The 12,442-nt window shown below is 44.7% G+C and overlaps 2 gene segments (V, D, J or C); both read right to left on the bottom strand.

The window, feature by feature from the left end:
* Window positions 1–3,044: 3,044 nt before the first annotated feature.
* LOC112062674 (immunoglobulin heavy variable 4-59-like) lies at window positions 3,045–4,460 on the bottom strand. The segment is given in 3 exon segments: window positions 3,045–3,448; window positions 3,533–3,613; window positions 4,442–4,460. Coding segments are annotated over 3 exon segments (504 nt in total).
* Window positions 4,461–9,612: 5,152 nt separating this feature from the next.
* On the bottom strand, window positions 9,613–10,126 carry LOC102975617 (immunoglobulin heavy variable 3-43D-like). The segment is given in 2 exon segments: window positions 9,613–9,919; window positions 10,024–10,126. Coding segments are annotated over 2 exon segments (353 nt in total).
* Window positions 10,127–12,442: the final 2,316 nt, after the last annotated feature.

The following is a 12,442-nucleotide window of genomic DNA, read 5'->3' on the forward strand; positions in this document are numbered from 1 at the left end:
AGGGAGGGTCGTGTCTGGACTCACCCTAAATTCTCACTGCGCCTCCTGGGACAGTAACACAGGGCTGCATCCTAGGTCATCACAGAGCTGAGCTGCAGGGAAAACTGAATTTGTGAGGTGTCTCTGGAGGTGGAGAGTCATTTCTGGAGGACAGGTTGTATGCTGTGCTATTCCCAGAAGCAAAGCACCCCAGTCACCCCAGCCCTCTCCCTGGGGGCTGAGATATCCTGTCCCAGCTGTCAGCACGGTTTGTGATGGAGAATCCAGAGACTGAGCAGGTGAGGGGGTGGGTCTTCAATAGTCCTGGGCCCGACACCTGCACCCGCACCTGGGGCAGGACACCTGGGGAAGGAGAAACAATGAGACACCCACTTTGCAGATGTCACCCCATAATTCCACCTTCCTCAGACCCAGGAGATGCTCACAGCTGAGGGATACCAGCAAGAGGAGGAATGACCAGGAGATTTCATGGTCATTTTGATTAATGCTTTGACTTTCAGAGAGTTATGTCAGTGAAGATGAGAACCCGGTCATGAGTAGCACAGGTGCTGTGTTTTCCCCTTGAGCCTGGGAGAGATGTGCAGGTGGGAAGCATGTTTCCATATAAAGATGGTCCTGGCTGGTCCTTCTCTAGGGCTCTGGAAGAGGGTGCTGGCTGAGATCAAGGGTGGACACAGCTTCTGTTCACTGATCACAGGTCCTCTCCTTCCAGAACAGGAGTGTTTGGACAAAGGAGAGTCAGAGGGCAGGGGTGTGACGGTAAGCGCAGCAGGTCTTATTTTCCCTCCAGGGTTTCATGTGAAAACTTCCTGAGGACACATCTGACACTAATACCTAGAGCTGGGCATCTCTCACACTCCTCCTCTCGTTCCCTCCCGGCCTCCTCGGATCTCCTCCTCTGCCCCCTGCACACCTTCTCTGTTTCTCTGTTCTAACGCTGAGCTGCTTGTTAAACAAGTGCTGTGCACTTTATCATTAGTCACACAACCAACTTTACACATTTCATCCCACTCTGTCGGCATATTTATTGTAAATAGAGCGAACACAGTTCAACGATATGGGTTCTATTCATTTGTTGTTGTTCTGTACCTCAGTTCTGCACCTCTCATCTTATGTCAATGATACTTACTTATAAATCCCCCGAAAAATTTTGCATACTCTTTAAAACCTCCTCCCTTAAAAATTTGAGTTCTCTTTTGTAAGAAAAAAAATCATGCCTTTTATGTTAATTCATTTTAATATTATTCATTTCCAACTTATAGAAATAAAATTTGGTCATTAATTTATCCACCAATCATTCTATACCCAATTATGAATTCTAAAGACTGTTCCTTTAGGCATTTATATGTCTTTTTGGGGATGATCATCATATCAACTCTGAAGAATGGGTGATGTTTCTTTTCCAATATACTTACTTTTCTATATATGTCTATCTGCGTCTATATTATAGCTATATTAGTTGGCTTCTCTCAAACTTGGATGCCAGAACTCTGAGATCAGTTGTCAGCAGGCTTGGGTCCTTCTCAGGTCTTTCTCCTTTCCTTGCAGATGGACCTCTTCTCACTGAGTAAAGAGATGGTCTTTTCTCTGTAGTCTGTGTGCATCCCTGGTTTACTTGTATGTTCATTATTACTCTTCTTAAGTGTGACAAAGACCCTTGACCACCCCTTAGCCAACAGTCTCCTTGTAATGCTGTTCTTAACTAGTCTTGAGCTGTGGGCTTCTGTGTTTATATTTGCGTGGCCAGGTTTTGTCAAGAGCCCTGCTCGGTGAGAATAATGAGAATGTCCCACCCTTGAACTCTGATCAACCTCAGTATTTGATCAAAGCCATCAAACCTCCTGTCACCCACATGATATCGGATCACCCTGGTCTCCCTTTAGCAAGAATCCTTTTGAGTCTATTTAAATACAGCTTCAGGTCTCCCTTAGCCTGTATTTCTTCTGTTAGTAATTTCCAATCTACTCCACCCCACCCTATTCTTGGCCATAAGCCCCCACCTGCAATGATGTATTTGGAATTAAGCCAAGTTTCAAAAGCTGCATTAAATATGCAACAGTGAGTTTTGCCTTCTTGTTATGGATGAAATTTATGTTGGAAACATGAATATCAATCGCATAGCCCATGGCCATATAATCATGCCTGAGTGAAGCTGATCTGTCATGAACATTTTCTCCTAGGTCCACTCACAGCCATTTGAGTGTAAGGACACTAGACTGTTCTTCAGCACTGTGCATGGACCCACCTTAAACACTTGCCAAGAATCACAGAAATGTGAGCAAAGCCCCATGTTGACCCCAGAAATTGCTCATTTACATGACGGAAGTTAAAAGAAGAAAAGAGACTATCTCTTTGACGGACCTCAGATGGGAATGTGTGTGTGTGCTGGGTGATTGAAAGAACCGGCCACATTGCAAATGTCCGTAAATGACCACAAAATGACATTATTTATTTTGGGGTGCTCATAAAAGCAGGCAAGTAGCTGAATTTGAAAATATGTAATCTGTGAATAATGAGGATCATTGCAAATGCAGTATCGGAGCGCTCTGGCATTGGAGTCTGTAACACTGCCTGCTGCAGAATTCAAACTATTTGTGCAGGTTGAATGAAGCAGGAGGGTGTGTCTCTTTCTTCCACATGTAGGAAAAAACCCTCAAAATTAATAATGGTTAAAAATCTCTTGTGCATTCTCAGGATATTTACCAGTTTCACAAACATGATACTCAAACGGAGGATTATGGTGAGCCTCAGGGTTGTTTTGAGCTCCTTTGTGAAAAAGAAAAATAAAGAAATGAAAAACAACCTTAATTCCTGAGTACTATATGTCTGTGTGCATATGAGTATATATATACACAAGTATAATAAAAATAAAAATTAAATGAATATGGACATGCTCACAAAATTTTCTAGACACAACATAAACCACAACAATGAAATAGTAGGATACAGGAGAGGGTCTCTGGTGGAGCTCCTGGGCAGGAAGAGGAAAGCACAGGTTCTAACAAGAGTTCCCTCCCAGCCCCTATCTGCACCTGCCCCAGGCCTCAGCCCTGTACTTGTTGGGTCCTGAGTGCCCCCTGGTGGTTATGGACCCCCGTGCAGGGAGGTTCGTGCCTGGGCCCACCCTGACTTCCCCTCACTGTGTCTCCCGCACAGTAATACACGGCTGTGTCTTCAGTTGTCAGGCTGCTCAGTGATAAATAGACTTGGCTCTTGGACGTGTCCCTGGTGATGCTGAGCCGGGACTTAAGAGTTGGGTTATAGCCTGTGCTTCCATCACTCCACATCACACCAACCCACTCCAGCCCCTTTCCTGGAGGCTGTCGGACCCAGGCTACAGCATTGCTGGTTAATGAGAATCCAGAGACGGTGCAGGTGAGGGAGAGGGTCTGGGAGGGTTTCACCAGGCTGGGTCCCGACTCCTGCAGCTGCACCTCGGACACGACACCTGTGGACAGAGAGAACCACGGTGACTCATGGGCTCAGATGCAGCTTCCCCATGTGTTCACGTCGGAATGCCCGAGACACTCACCTCTGGGAGCTGAGACCAGGAAGAGGAAGAGCCACAGTGGATTCTTCTTCTTGCACTGGTCCTTTGTTTTCACCTTGTGGTCTAAGGGGATATTTGCATACAGGAGGGACCATTTTATAAAAAGCAGAAAGTAGTGAAGGGAGATCCCTGTATCTGGGGCTCCCTGTGAGGAGGGTGCTGACTGTGCCCTCAGAGAACTCAGCCCCCTCCTGGGACCTCCGTCCTGATGCCTGGGGGACTCTGTCCAGGAATGAAATGATGCAGAAGGGCTAGTCAGGAAATCAGCTGTCCTCAAGGATTAATTGTAGATTTGGGGAATAGACTTTAATACCATGGATGTAGATATTTCACATAAATACCCATGAAATTTTCAGGGCCGTCAAATTGTCAGACACAGACTCTTATCTTTTTTCCTTTCTGGATTAGCTCATGTTTATTTCCTGGATGTGCAAATATTGGAGACAAATCATACATGTAATATAGACATTGAATTCAGACAAAGTTAGATAAAATTTAATGTTTATCATAATTCATAACAGATTTAGTGTTTCCCTTAGCTTGGGTGAGCATTTCTTCACCTGAAACAGTTTAAATATTATCAAGAGTTGCTCTGGAGGAGGATTTATTCATAACAACTAAACACACCATGTTTTTTGTGGACAAGGTTGTCATTCTTGCTGAGATGGTCATGGTTCCTAGCATTGCTGACGTGGCCAGTAGCCTGACGTGCCTTTTTCCTGTGCACAACGGAGTGTCTGCAGGAACACCGTGAGCTTCAGGGCTCCTTCCTTGCGGGTGGACCTTGAGGAATCCCCAAGGCTCCCAAGGACTAAGAACTGACAGCTCCTGGAAGCTCCTCAGGACTCCAATATGCTGGGCAGGTGACCTGGTCACAGTGCACAGACTCACTCCTTGTAGAAGTGTTCATTTCTAACTCTCTCTGTCACAGCCAGTGACACTGCAGCTCAGGGAACATATTTCCCACCACACTGGGTGAGAGAACATGCATGAATCTTGGAAGTAAACCTTCACAGTGAATGGCTTGCAGAGTATGAGAGTATCATGTCAGAGGAAAGCTCCCACTTCAGAAAGCAGCTTCCTTTGAAAACTCCACCTGAGAGCAGCTTTCCAAGTCCCTGAGTCACTCAGTCCTGGGACTGTGCCTGAGGTCACATCAGTAAGTGGTGCTGGAGAGCAGAGCACAGCTCCATCCCATCTCCCTGTGGGCACTGAGGATGTGGCTTCACCAACTGCATTTCAGTCTGAAACGATGTAAATTGGAGATCACGACGGTAATGGTATGTCTGACATTTATAGTGGGTTTGCCAGCGGTGTGGAATGTTGACATCAGTGTCATCAGTGATGTGATCACTCCTGGGAAGCAGAAAGACCAATGTGAGTCCCCATCGCTGACTGACACCCTGTACATGTGGCACTGGCTCCACTTCTGCCCTGAGAGGTCACACCTGCAGATCTGGGGCAGGTCAACTCTCCCTCAGCCCAGTGATCTCACCTGTGCACTGACTGATGTCGAACCTGCTGTCTATGAGAAGATATTTACTCCATACTCTTTCCTGAACAGACTACTGTACTTCTAGCTTTTCCAAAAATATATGCAGAGTAAATTAAATACTAAAGTATCTGCCTGCTTGAATGTTAATAACAGGAGAGCCAACCAAAGTAATATGGGGAAGAATCACAGGACAAGTCTGGACCCTGTTGTCAGGACCTGAAAATTGAGCTGATATGCTGTGGGATAGGGGAGCGGAAGGGATGGAATCTAAAGCCTAGAACCAGGTGGGCCCATTATTCACCAGGTGGAAGCAGGGCTTGCATTTGAACAGATGCCCTAACATCTGACCTGCCCTTCATGACCTGGTAGATTAGAGGAGATCCATCCAATTTGTGTTAACATAGAAGGATATATAACAGGTGTCTTTATGTTTCAGTCGTTGGGGATGTGTTGTTAGGGTCTATTTACCCCTAGGAAAAATGTGTTAGATCACCAGAACTAAAAAAAGTTAATTTTCCTTTGTGGAGATAATTGGAGACCATTATGTCTGGAGACCAGATCATATTATAATGCTGGAGGGATTATCCATTAGAGATGACCAATGGGTGATGGTGAAAAGAAGTGGTGAGATTTAAGTCCCATTGCTTTGCAGGTTACCAGTGATGGTCACAGAAGAGGGCCTGACCGTTGTGATGGGAGGGCGAAGAGCTGATGGTGGCGGACTTCACGGTGACCACGTGGACGGGCTGTTCTGATGACCTCTCTGTTTTCCCGTATAAAATCTTGAGAGCATAAGCTCAGAATGAGGGGTGGCCTTCAGGAACATTGAGGCCAGATAGTTTAGGTCATTTAGTGTCTTTGTTGGAATCACTGAGCAAAGAGTAAGCAGGAACTATACTTGGAAATCAGCGGTTCCGTCGGGTGATATTAGATTTGTTGCCGTAGATGTTACTGAATGTAGAGAGATTCGCTGTCCTCACATTTCATCTTCTAGGTCCACTTGGAATCCAGTTTCAAACGTGAGGGATGTAGATGAAACATTTATTATTAAACAACGAGTTATCTAAAATTGAAGAGTTATAAGTGAAAGTAATGGAAATGTGTTACTGAAATTGTAATTGTCAAACTCTTCTCTGGGGCAACGTAAATTAAAATTAATAATAATATTTCAAAGTTTTGTTTTCAACCGTTGCTGAATCCATTGAGTCATTCAAGTATCAATTATTCATAAATTGAGATCCATCACGGGTACAATTTATTGTTAGGAAACGGTCATTCTAACTGATGCAACCTCACTCTCTCATCAAGGATCTGTGTCTCTATGGACGTGCAGCCCAGTTCTCACCAGCAAGACAGGAAGGAGGGTCTGTTGGTACATTTCTATGTTTCCAGAAGAGCATCTCTGAAGACGTCCCCCCTCTGTTTACCCATTCCATCCTTGTAGTATCTGAAAGAGGCCTTTGAGTGTACTGTGACATGTTCCCACAGAAAGTTCCCGTGGCTTAGGCAGTGAAGTTTATCTTCACTTTTCATTGTAATAGAAACACAACTAACAATTGAGAAGCATAAAAAATACATTTAAAATTTACCCAAAGGCAAGCTAGAGATTGGCAGAAAATATTTGCAAAAGATATATCTGATTGTTATCTAATATATACCAAGATGTCTTAAACTCAACAATAAGAAAGAAACAAAACTATTAAAATATCTGCCAAAATCCTTAACAGACATCTGACCAAAAAGACAAAGAGTTTTCAAATAAGGCTATGGGAGAACATATGTCACAGGGAAATGCCCATCAGAACAAGGACATACCCCTGAAACCTTACCAGAGTGGATGAAATCAGGACTCTGAGGACCTTAAACACTGGGAGGCTTGGAGCAGCAGGGGGTCCATTCACTGCGGGTGCGGATGCAGAACCGGATGCTCCTGGGGAGACATTCTGGGGGCTGCTTGTGAAATAAACATACTCTTATCTATGTTTCAGCAATAGAGCTCCTTTGTATGTATCGGATGGACAATAAGACTTTAGTCCAGAGAAAACCCTGGACACGACGCTTACTTAGCCTTATTCATATTTGCCGAAATGTGGAAAGGACCAAGATGTCCTGTCATACGGAATGACTAATAAACTGTGCACATCCACACAATGGACCTTGAAACGTCACACCGATTTGGAAGAAATATTGAAGGGTGAGCTTGAAATGCAAAGTAGAGATGCCAGAAGAACACAGCTGGCAAGGTGATGTCAGGAGTGTGAAAGTGGTCCGTGAGGACTGAGGTTCCTAAGACGTTGTACAGAGTGAGGCTGAGGAGAAGACGACTTGGATGTGTCAGGAGGGAAATCTCCTCCTCTGCCGCTCTCGAGCTCCTGAGGCTGGACTGATGATAAAACTAACAGAGACAGATTAACAGGAGAAAAGAGAAACATTTTAACCATGGGTATGGATGTGCCATAGGAAGACCCAGAAGTGAGAAAAGCAGGCAGCTTTTATATTGTTAGACAAAGATCCAATATTTGTGAGGAATTGGTAGAAGGAGGAAATGTATGGTCTTGGTGCTGAATTAGTGAAGAATCTAAGCAGAGTTTGGGCTGGCATAGTCATTAAAGAAGGAACAAGATTTGTTCATAGAGACTTCCAGGCCTGAATTCCCCATCCCTGGTGATAAGAGTGTCCCTCTGTAATGGAAAGCAGGGTCCGGCTGCTTGGTCCTGAAAAGCCAATAAAGAGGCAAAGTTAGTAGAAAGGAGAGTTTGCTTTCTTTTGCAATCAGGGATGGGGGACAGACTTCTCTCCAATGGCCACCCCCCACTGAGAATCTGTGGGAAAGCGCTTTTATAGGCGGAAGGAGGGGCTACAGGCAGAAACAACGAGTCAACTCTGACAGTCATCTTGAAATTGGTCATGTGGTGGTCTGATCAGCCTCATCTTGACTGTTTGAAGTAGCGTTAATCTTCAGTTCCAGGGTCCGTTTGTTCCCATTTCTTTGAGGCCAGATCTTGGAATTGTGGCAGCTTATGTCATGGCTAGAGTCTGGTCATCATGCAGTTAACCTCTTCTTCCTGGTGGGAGTTTCAGTATCTACAAGACGGTTCACGGGAAATGGAGAATAATATTATCTATGGCCCTTGAGGAGGAGGTCCTTGATTTGCTTAATGACTAATCTATTATTATTTAGTCTTATTGGAGAGTTTTCCTTTCTTTCTGCATTTGCTCACTTCTCTGAATAACTTATTCTTTGCCTAAATTTTTTTCAATAGAAAAAAGGCAGGTGGAGGACATGAGGTGAAGGACCGTTTCACTTCCACGCCTAGATGGGGGAGAGCACCTTTCACATGGGTGGTTTATTTCTCACTTCAGGGAGACACGGAGGAAAGTCAGAGTGTTTCTCTAGTGGGCTCTGTCTTAAGTCTCTTGTAGGCATACTTTGGGATGGCCTACCCTGGGCCCCAACATTCAAGGCCTCTTTCATTAGTTTGTTTCTCCATATGCACACCAAGCATGTGATGTAGGTATCGGTTTACTTGAATCTTACAGATGTGAAGCTAAACCGCAGCCTGGAATTGGCAGGTGATGTGCTGGAGAGCACACATCAGGACACAAGGAGACCTCCTGTCGAGGACTGGGCTTCTCCACCCTGGACCTGGCCGCCTCTGCAAATGTTCCTGGCCAGAGGTGGGCCTGCCTGTGAGGCTGCAGGACTCTTCATAGAATGGGAACCTGTGTGATTTTCCAGCATTTTAGTGTTCACCTAAGATGCTGTGGTGAAAAAAAGAATAGATTTGTTTTCAGCAGTTTCTGAAAATTCATGTTATTATCCACCTGACTATAACCTTTCCCAACTAACTACATATGTACCTATTGGTAATAGCTTTGACAATGAATATTTGACATAAAATAAACTGCACAGTAGAACAAGATGCAGGTATTATCTAAGTGTATAGGGATTCTATTGGACCTGGAAGCAAGGAACACATGTAGAAACCCCACCCCCCTACGTCCCCTCTAACTGGCATCATTCCCAGCGACCCCTTTGAGGATCCGGGGCTGCTCAGCTCATTTATGCTTCTCAGTCACGAGGTTAGCAGGCAGGTCAAGAGCCAGCATCCTGGCAGGGACAGCTGGTCTATCAGTAGGGCACCGTGAGATTTCACAATGAGAGAGGAGGAATATGTTCAACCATTTATAAATCTGCTGTGATTCGTTAGAAACGAGTTAATTTAGACAAGATTTAGACAATGGAAAACCTGAAAATCTAACTTTAAGTGAGTCTCTGCCTTTCCTATATGACTTTTTTTTTCCTATTTCAAAAAGTCTTTCTAATCAGAAACTGAGTGTGTAAGTAAAGAACCATGGATGAGTAACAAAGAGGTTCTCCAAAGAAAACTGCTATATGGAGAGGAAACCCCAGACCCTGACAGGAAAGCAGCATTTAACTACCATCTGCACCTGCTCCTGCGGATGAAACACACAGTTGTACGTCCTGAGTGCCCCCTGCATCCCCCCTCCTGTCGCCCTGCAAGGAGGTTTGTGTCTGGGCTCACACTGACTTCCCCTCACTGTGTCACTCGCACAGTAATACACGGCCGTGTCCTCAGATCTCAGGCTGTTCATTTGCAGATACAGCGTGTTCTTGGAGTTGTCTCTGGAGATGGTGAACCGGCCCTTCACAGAGTCTGCATAGTATGTGCTACCACCATCCCAATTAATAGATGACACCCACTGCAGGCTTTTCCCTGGAGCCTGGCGGACCCAGCTCATGGCATAATCATCAAAAGTAAATCCAGAGGCTGCACAGGAGAGTCGCAGAGACCTCCCTGGCTGCACCAGGCCTCCCCCAGACTCCACCAGCTGCGCCTCGCACCGGACACCTGCAAACACAGAGACATCCTTGTTAGGAGACTGTCACACATCCACTGATTCCCTCCCTCATATCCACTCACATCCTCAGTATCTCTTGCTCTCCAGAAATTACCTTGTAAAATCGCCACAAGGACAACCCAGCTCAGCCCAAACTCCATGGTGAGTGTTCTGTCCTGAACCCCGAATGGGAACACCTGGGAATCCCGGGCTGGAGCTCCTCTCCCAGAGCTGCAGGGTCAGGGCTGGGGCTGCTTTATATCAGCAGAGGAAGGACCCTATTTGCATGACCTTCTAGTATATAAGAGACTTTGTCATTGAATGTCCTCAGAAAGGGCAGGGTTCAGAGCAGGTGTGAGAGTCTTGGATTTTGTGGTGTTGATAGCATTTGGGAAATATAACTTTCATTATGTGATTCTTCCAGAGTAAACACTTAGGACCCATATTTCATTGTATATATGCACACACATCCTGTGATGTAGCTGTCACTGTTACCCTCATATTACAGGTGTAAACTACAGCCAGAGGAATAGAGGGTTAGTGGAGTGTGCAAGGAGAAACACGGGGTGACCGTTAGATCCAGCATCTGTACCTGTGCTCTGGGCCAGGCTGCTCCCCTGAACCTACTCCTGGACAGAATTGGACTTGCCGGGTGAGGATTGCAGATCCCCCTCATGTAATGAGGTCATGATGACTTGGCTCTCTTCTAGTGTTTACCTAAAATACATGGAGGGGGTCAGGGTTCATGAGAAGTATTTTCAAGAGTCTCTTATGTTTCAGTATCTTTCCTTCACTCCTTCCTTCCCAAATAATGCATTTTTTTATTTGTAATTACTTTAATGAGGTTCTTGACATATATTAAAGAGCACATACTCAGAATGAACACTCTGATAAATAGTGACGTAGGCATCAGCATTATCAGGAGAGAACAAGTCAATTCCTGTCATTATTTTCAGTAGTTTCTGGGTTTCCTCCTTCCTGTCACTTCTTATCTTCCATCCTGTCCCCACATAACCATTGATCTTCCGTTGTTACTTCAGATTACTTTTCATTTTCTAGAATTTATAAAAATGGGATCATATTATATGTATTTTTATTGTTATGGCTTATTTTACTTAGCATAAATAGTTGTGAATACTGTCATGTTTTTGTGTGTATCAAGAATTATTGGTTTGAATAACAGGTGGCATTTGAAGATTCATTATAGCGCGATTGGCTTATTTATTAAGCTGATGTGTGATATTGGAATAGTTTCCAGTTTCTGGGTGTTACAATAAAGTTGATACTCGTCTTGGAGATGTAGAGAGATGAGAAGTTGAGAAAATACTTCTTATTTAAAGTTCTTAAAACAACCTCAAAATGGGACAGGTTTCACATTATCAAAATCTCACCAATATATCAGATAATTATAGAACTAAGACAGCAACATATTTAAATCTTGGAGAGAGACAAGTGCTCACAGAATAAAAAAGAATAAGAATGTTAATCCTGACATAGGCTGCAGAATGGAATAAAAACTACTACAAGATTAAACTAGCAAGGGATGCCTCGAGGTGGAGTGTGGTTAAGGTGTAATAGTGCCCCAATGTCTCCTAACTAACTACCTCACCAGTGTCAACGTGGTCCTGCTAAAGTGTGAATCAGATGGTGTTACCTCTCTATTCACACAGGTGTGTCTTCCTACCTGGGACAGCCCAGGATTCCTGCCTGAGCTCTTAGGTCCTCCTGTCTCATGGGGAGGAGGACCTTGGCTCTGGACCTGGATCTGCACTGTTTCACAGCATCTCCACTTACAGTGTGAGCTTTGTCCCCTCATCCAGTCCTACTGTGCCGTTTATTTACCACATATGAAATGGTGAAATAGGATCGCACGGAGAAATGAATAATAATGTTCCAGGTGTTGACTGATGCACAAAACCCTGCGACAACCCTTGCCAGTTTACACTGACAACAGCTCTTTATTTTGTTCACTGTCTCTGCTTAGGAAGGGCCTGGAGGAGAAGCCCACCCTGCCCCATGCAGGGTCACTGTGAGAGGCTCAAGTTCAGCTGCAGGACCTGCTCCTGTGGTGCACACTCACGTGTAAGCGAGGGTGACCGTGACTGCAGGCTGGCGGCTCAGCCAGGTCTGAGGGCCGGGCCTTGTGTCCACCTCGTGTGGACGTTGCTTGGGCTCTGACTTCCTTTCAGCACGATGACTGGGACAGCCGAGAGGTCTCTGCATCAGAGCCCTTCCTCAGGGCCATCACTTACCCACCTGGACAGGGCTTAATATAAGGTCCCAGAAGTCAGGCTCCTAATATTAACCTAACTGACTTGAAACTTCCAGTTCCACCATAGACTGCCCATGAATTATTGTGGTCAGTTCATTTACAATTGAGAAAAAATGGAAGCAACAAATACGTTCTTCCATAAATTAGTAGATAAAAAATGCCTGATGTATCCATGCTGTGGCATTGTATTCAGCAATTTAAATATTAAACTATTATACTATGAAAGGACATGAAGGAATCCTAAGTGCATATTGCTAATTAA

Source organism: Physeter macrocephalus, chromosome 11, assembly GCF_002837175.3.
Source record: "Physeter macrocephalus isolate SW-GA chromosome 11, ASM283717v5, whole genome shotgun sequence".
NCBI classification, from domain to species: domain Eukaryota; kingdom Metazoa; phylum Chordata; class Mammalia; order Artiodactyla; family Physeteridae; genus Physeter; species Physeter macrocephalus.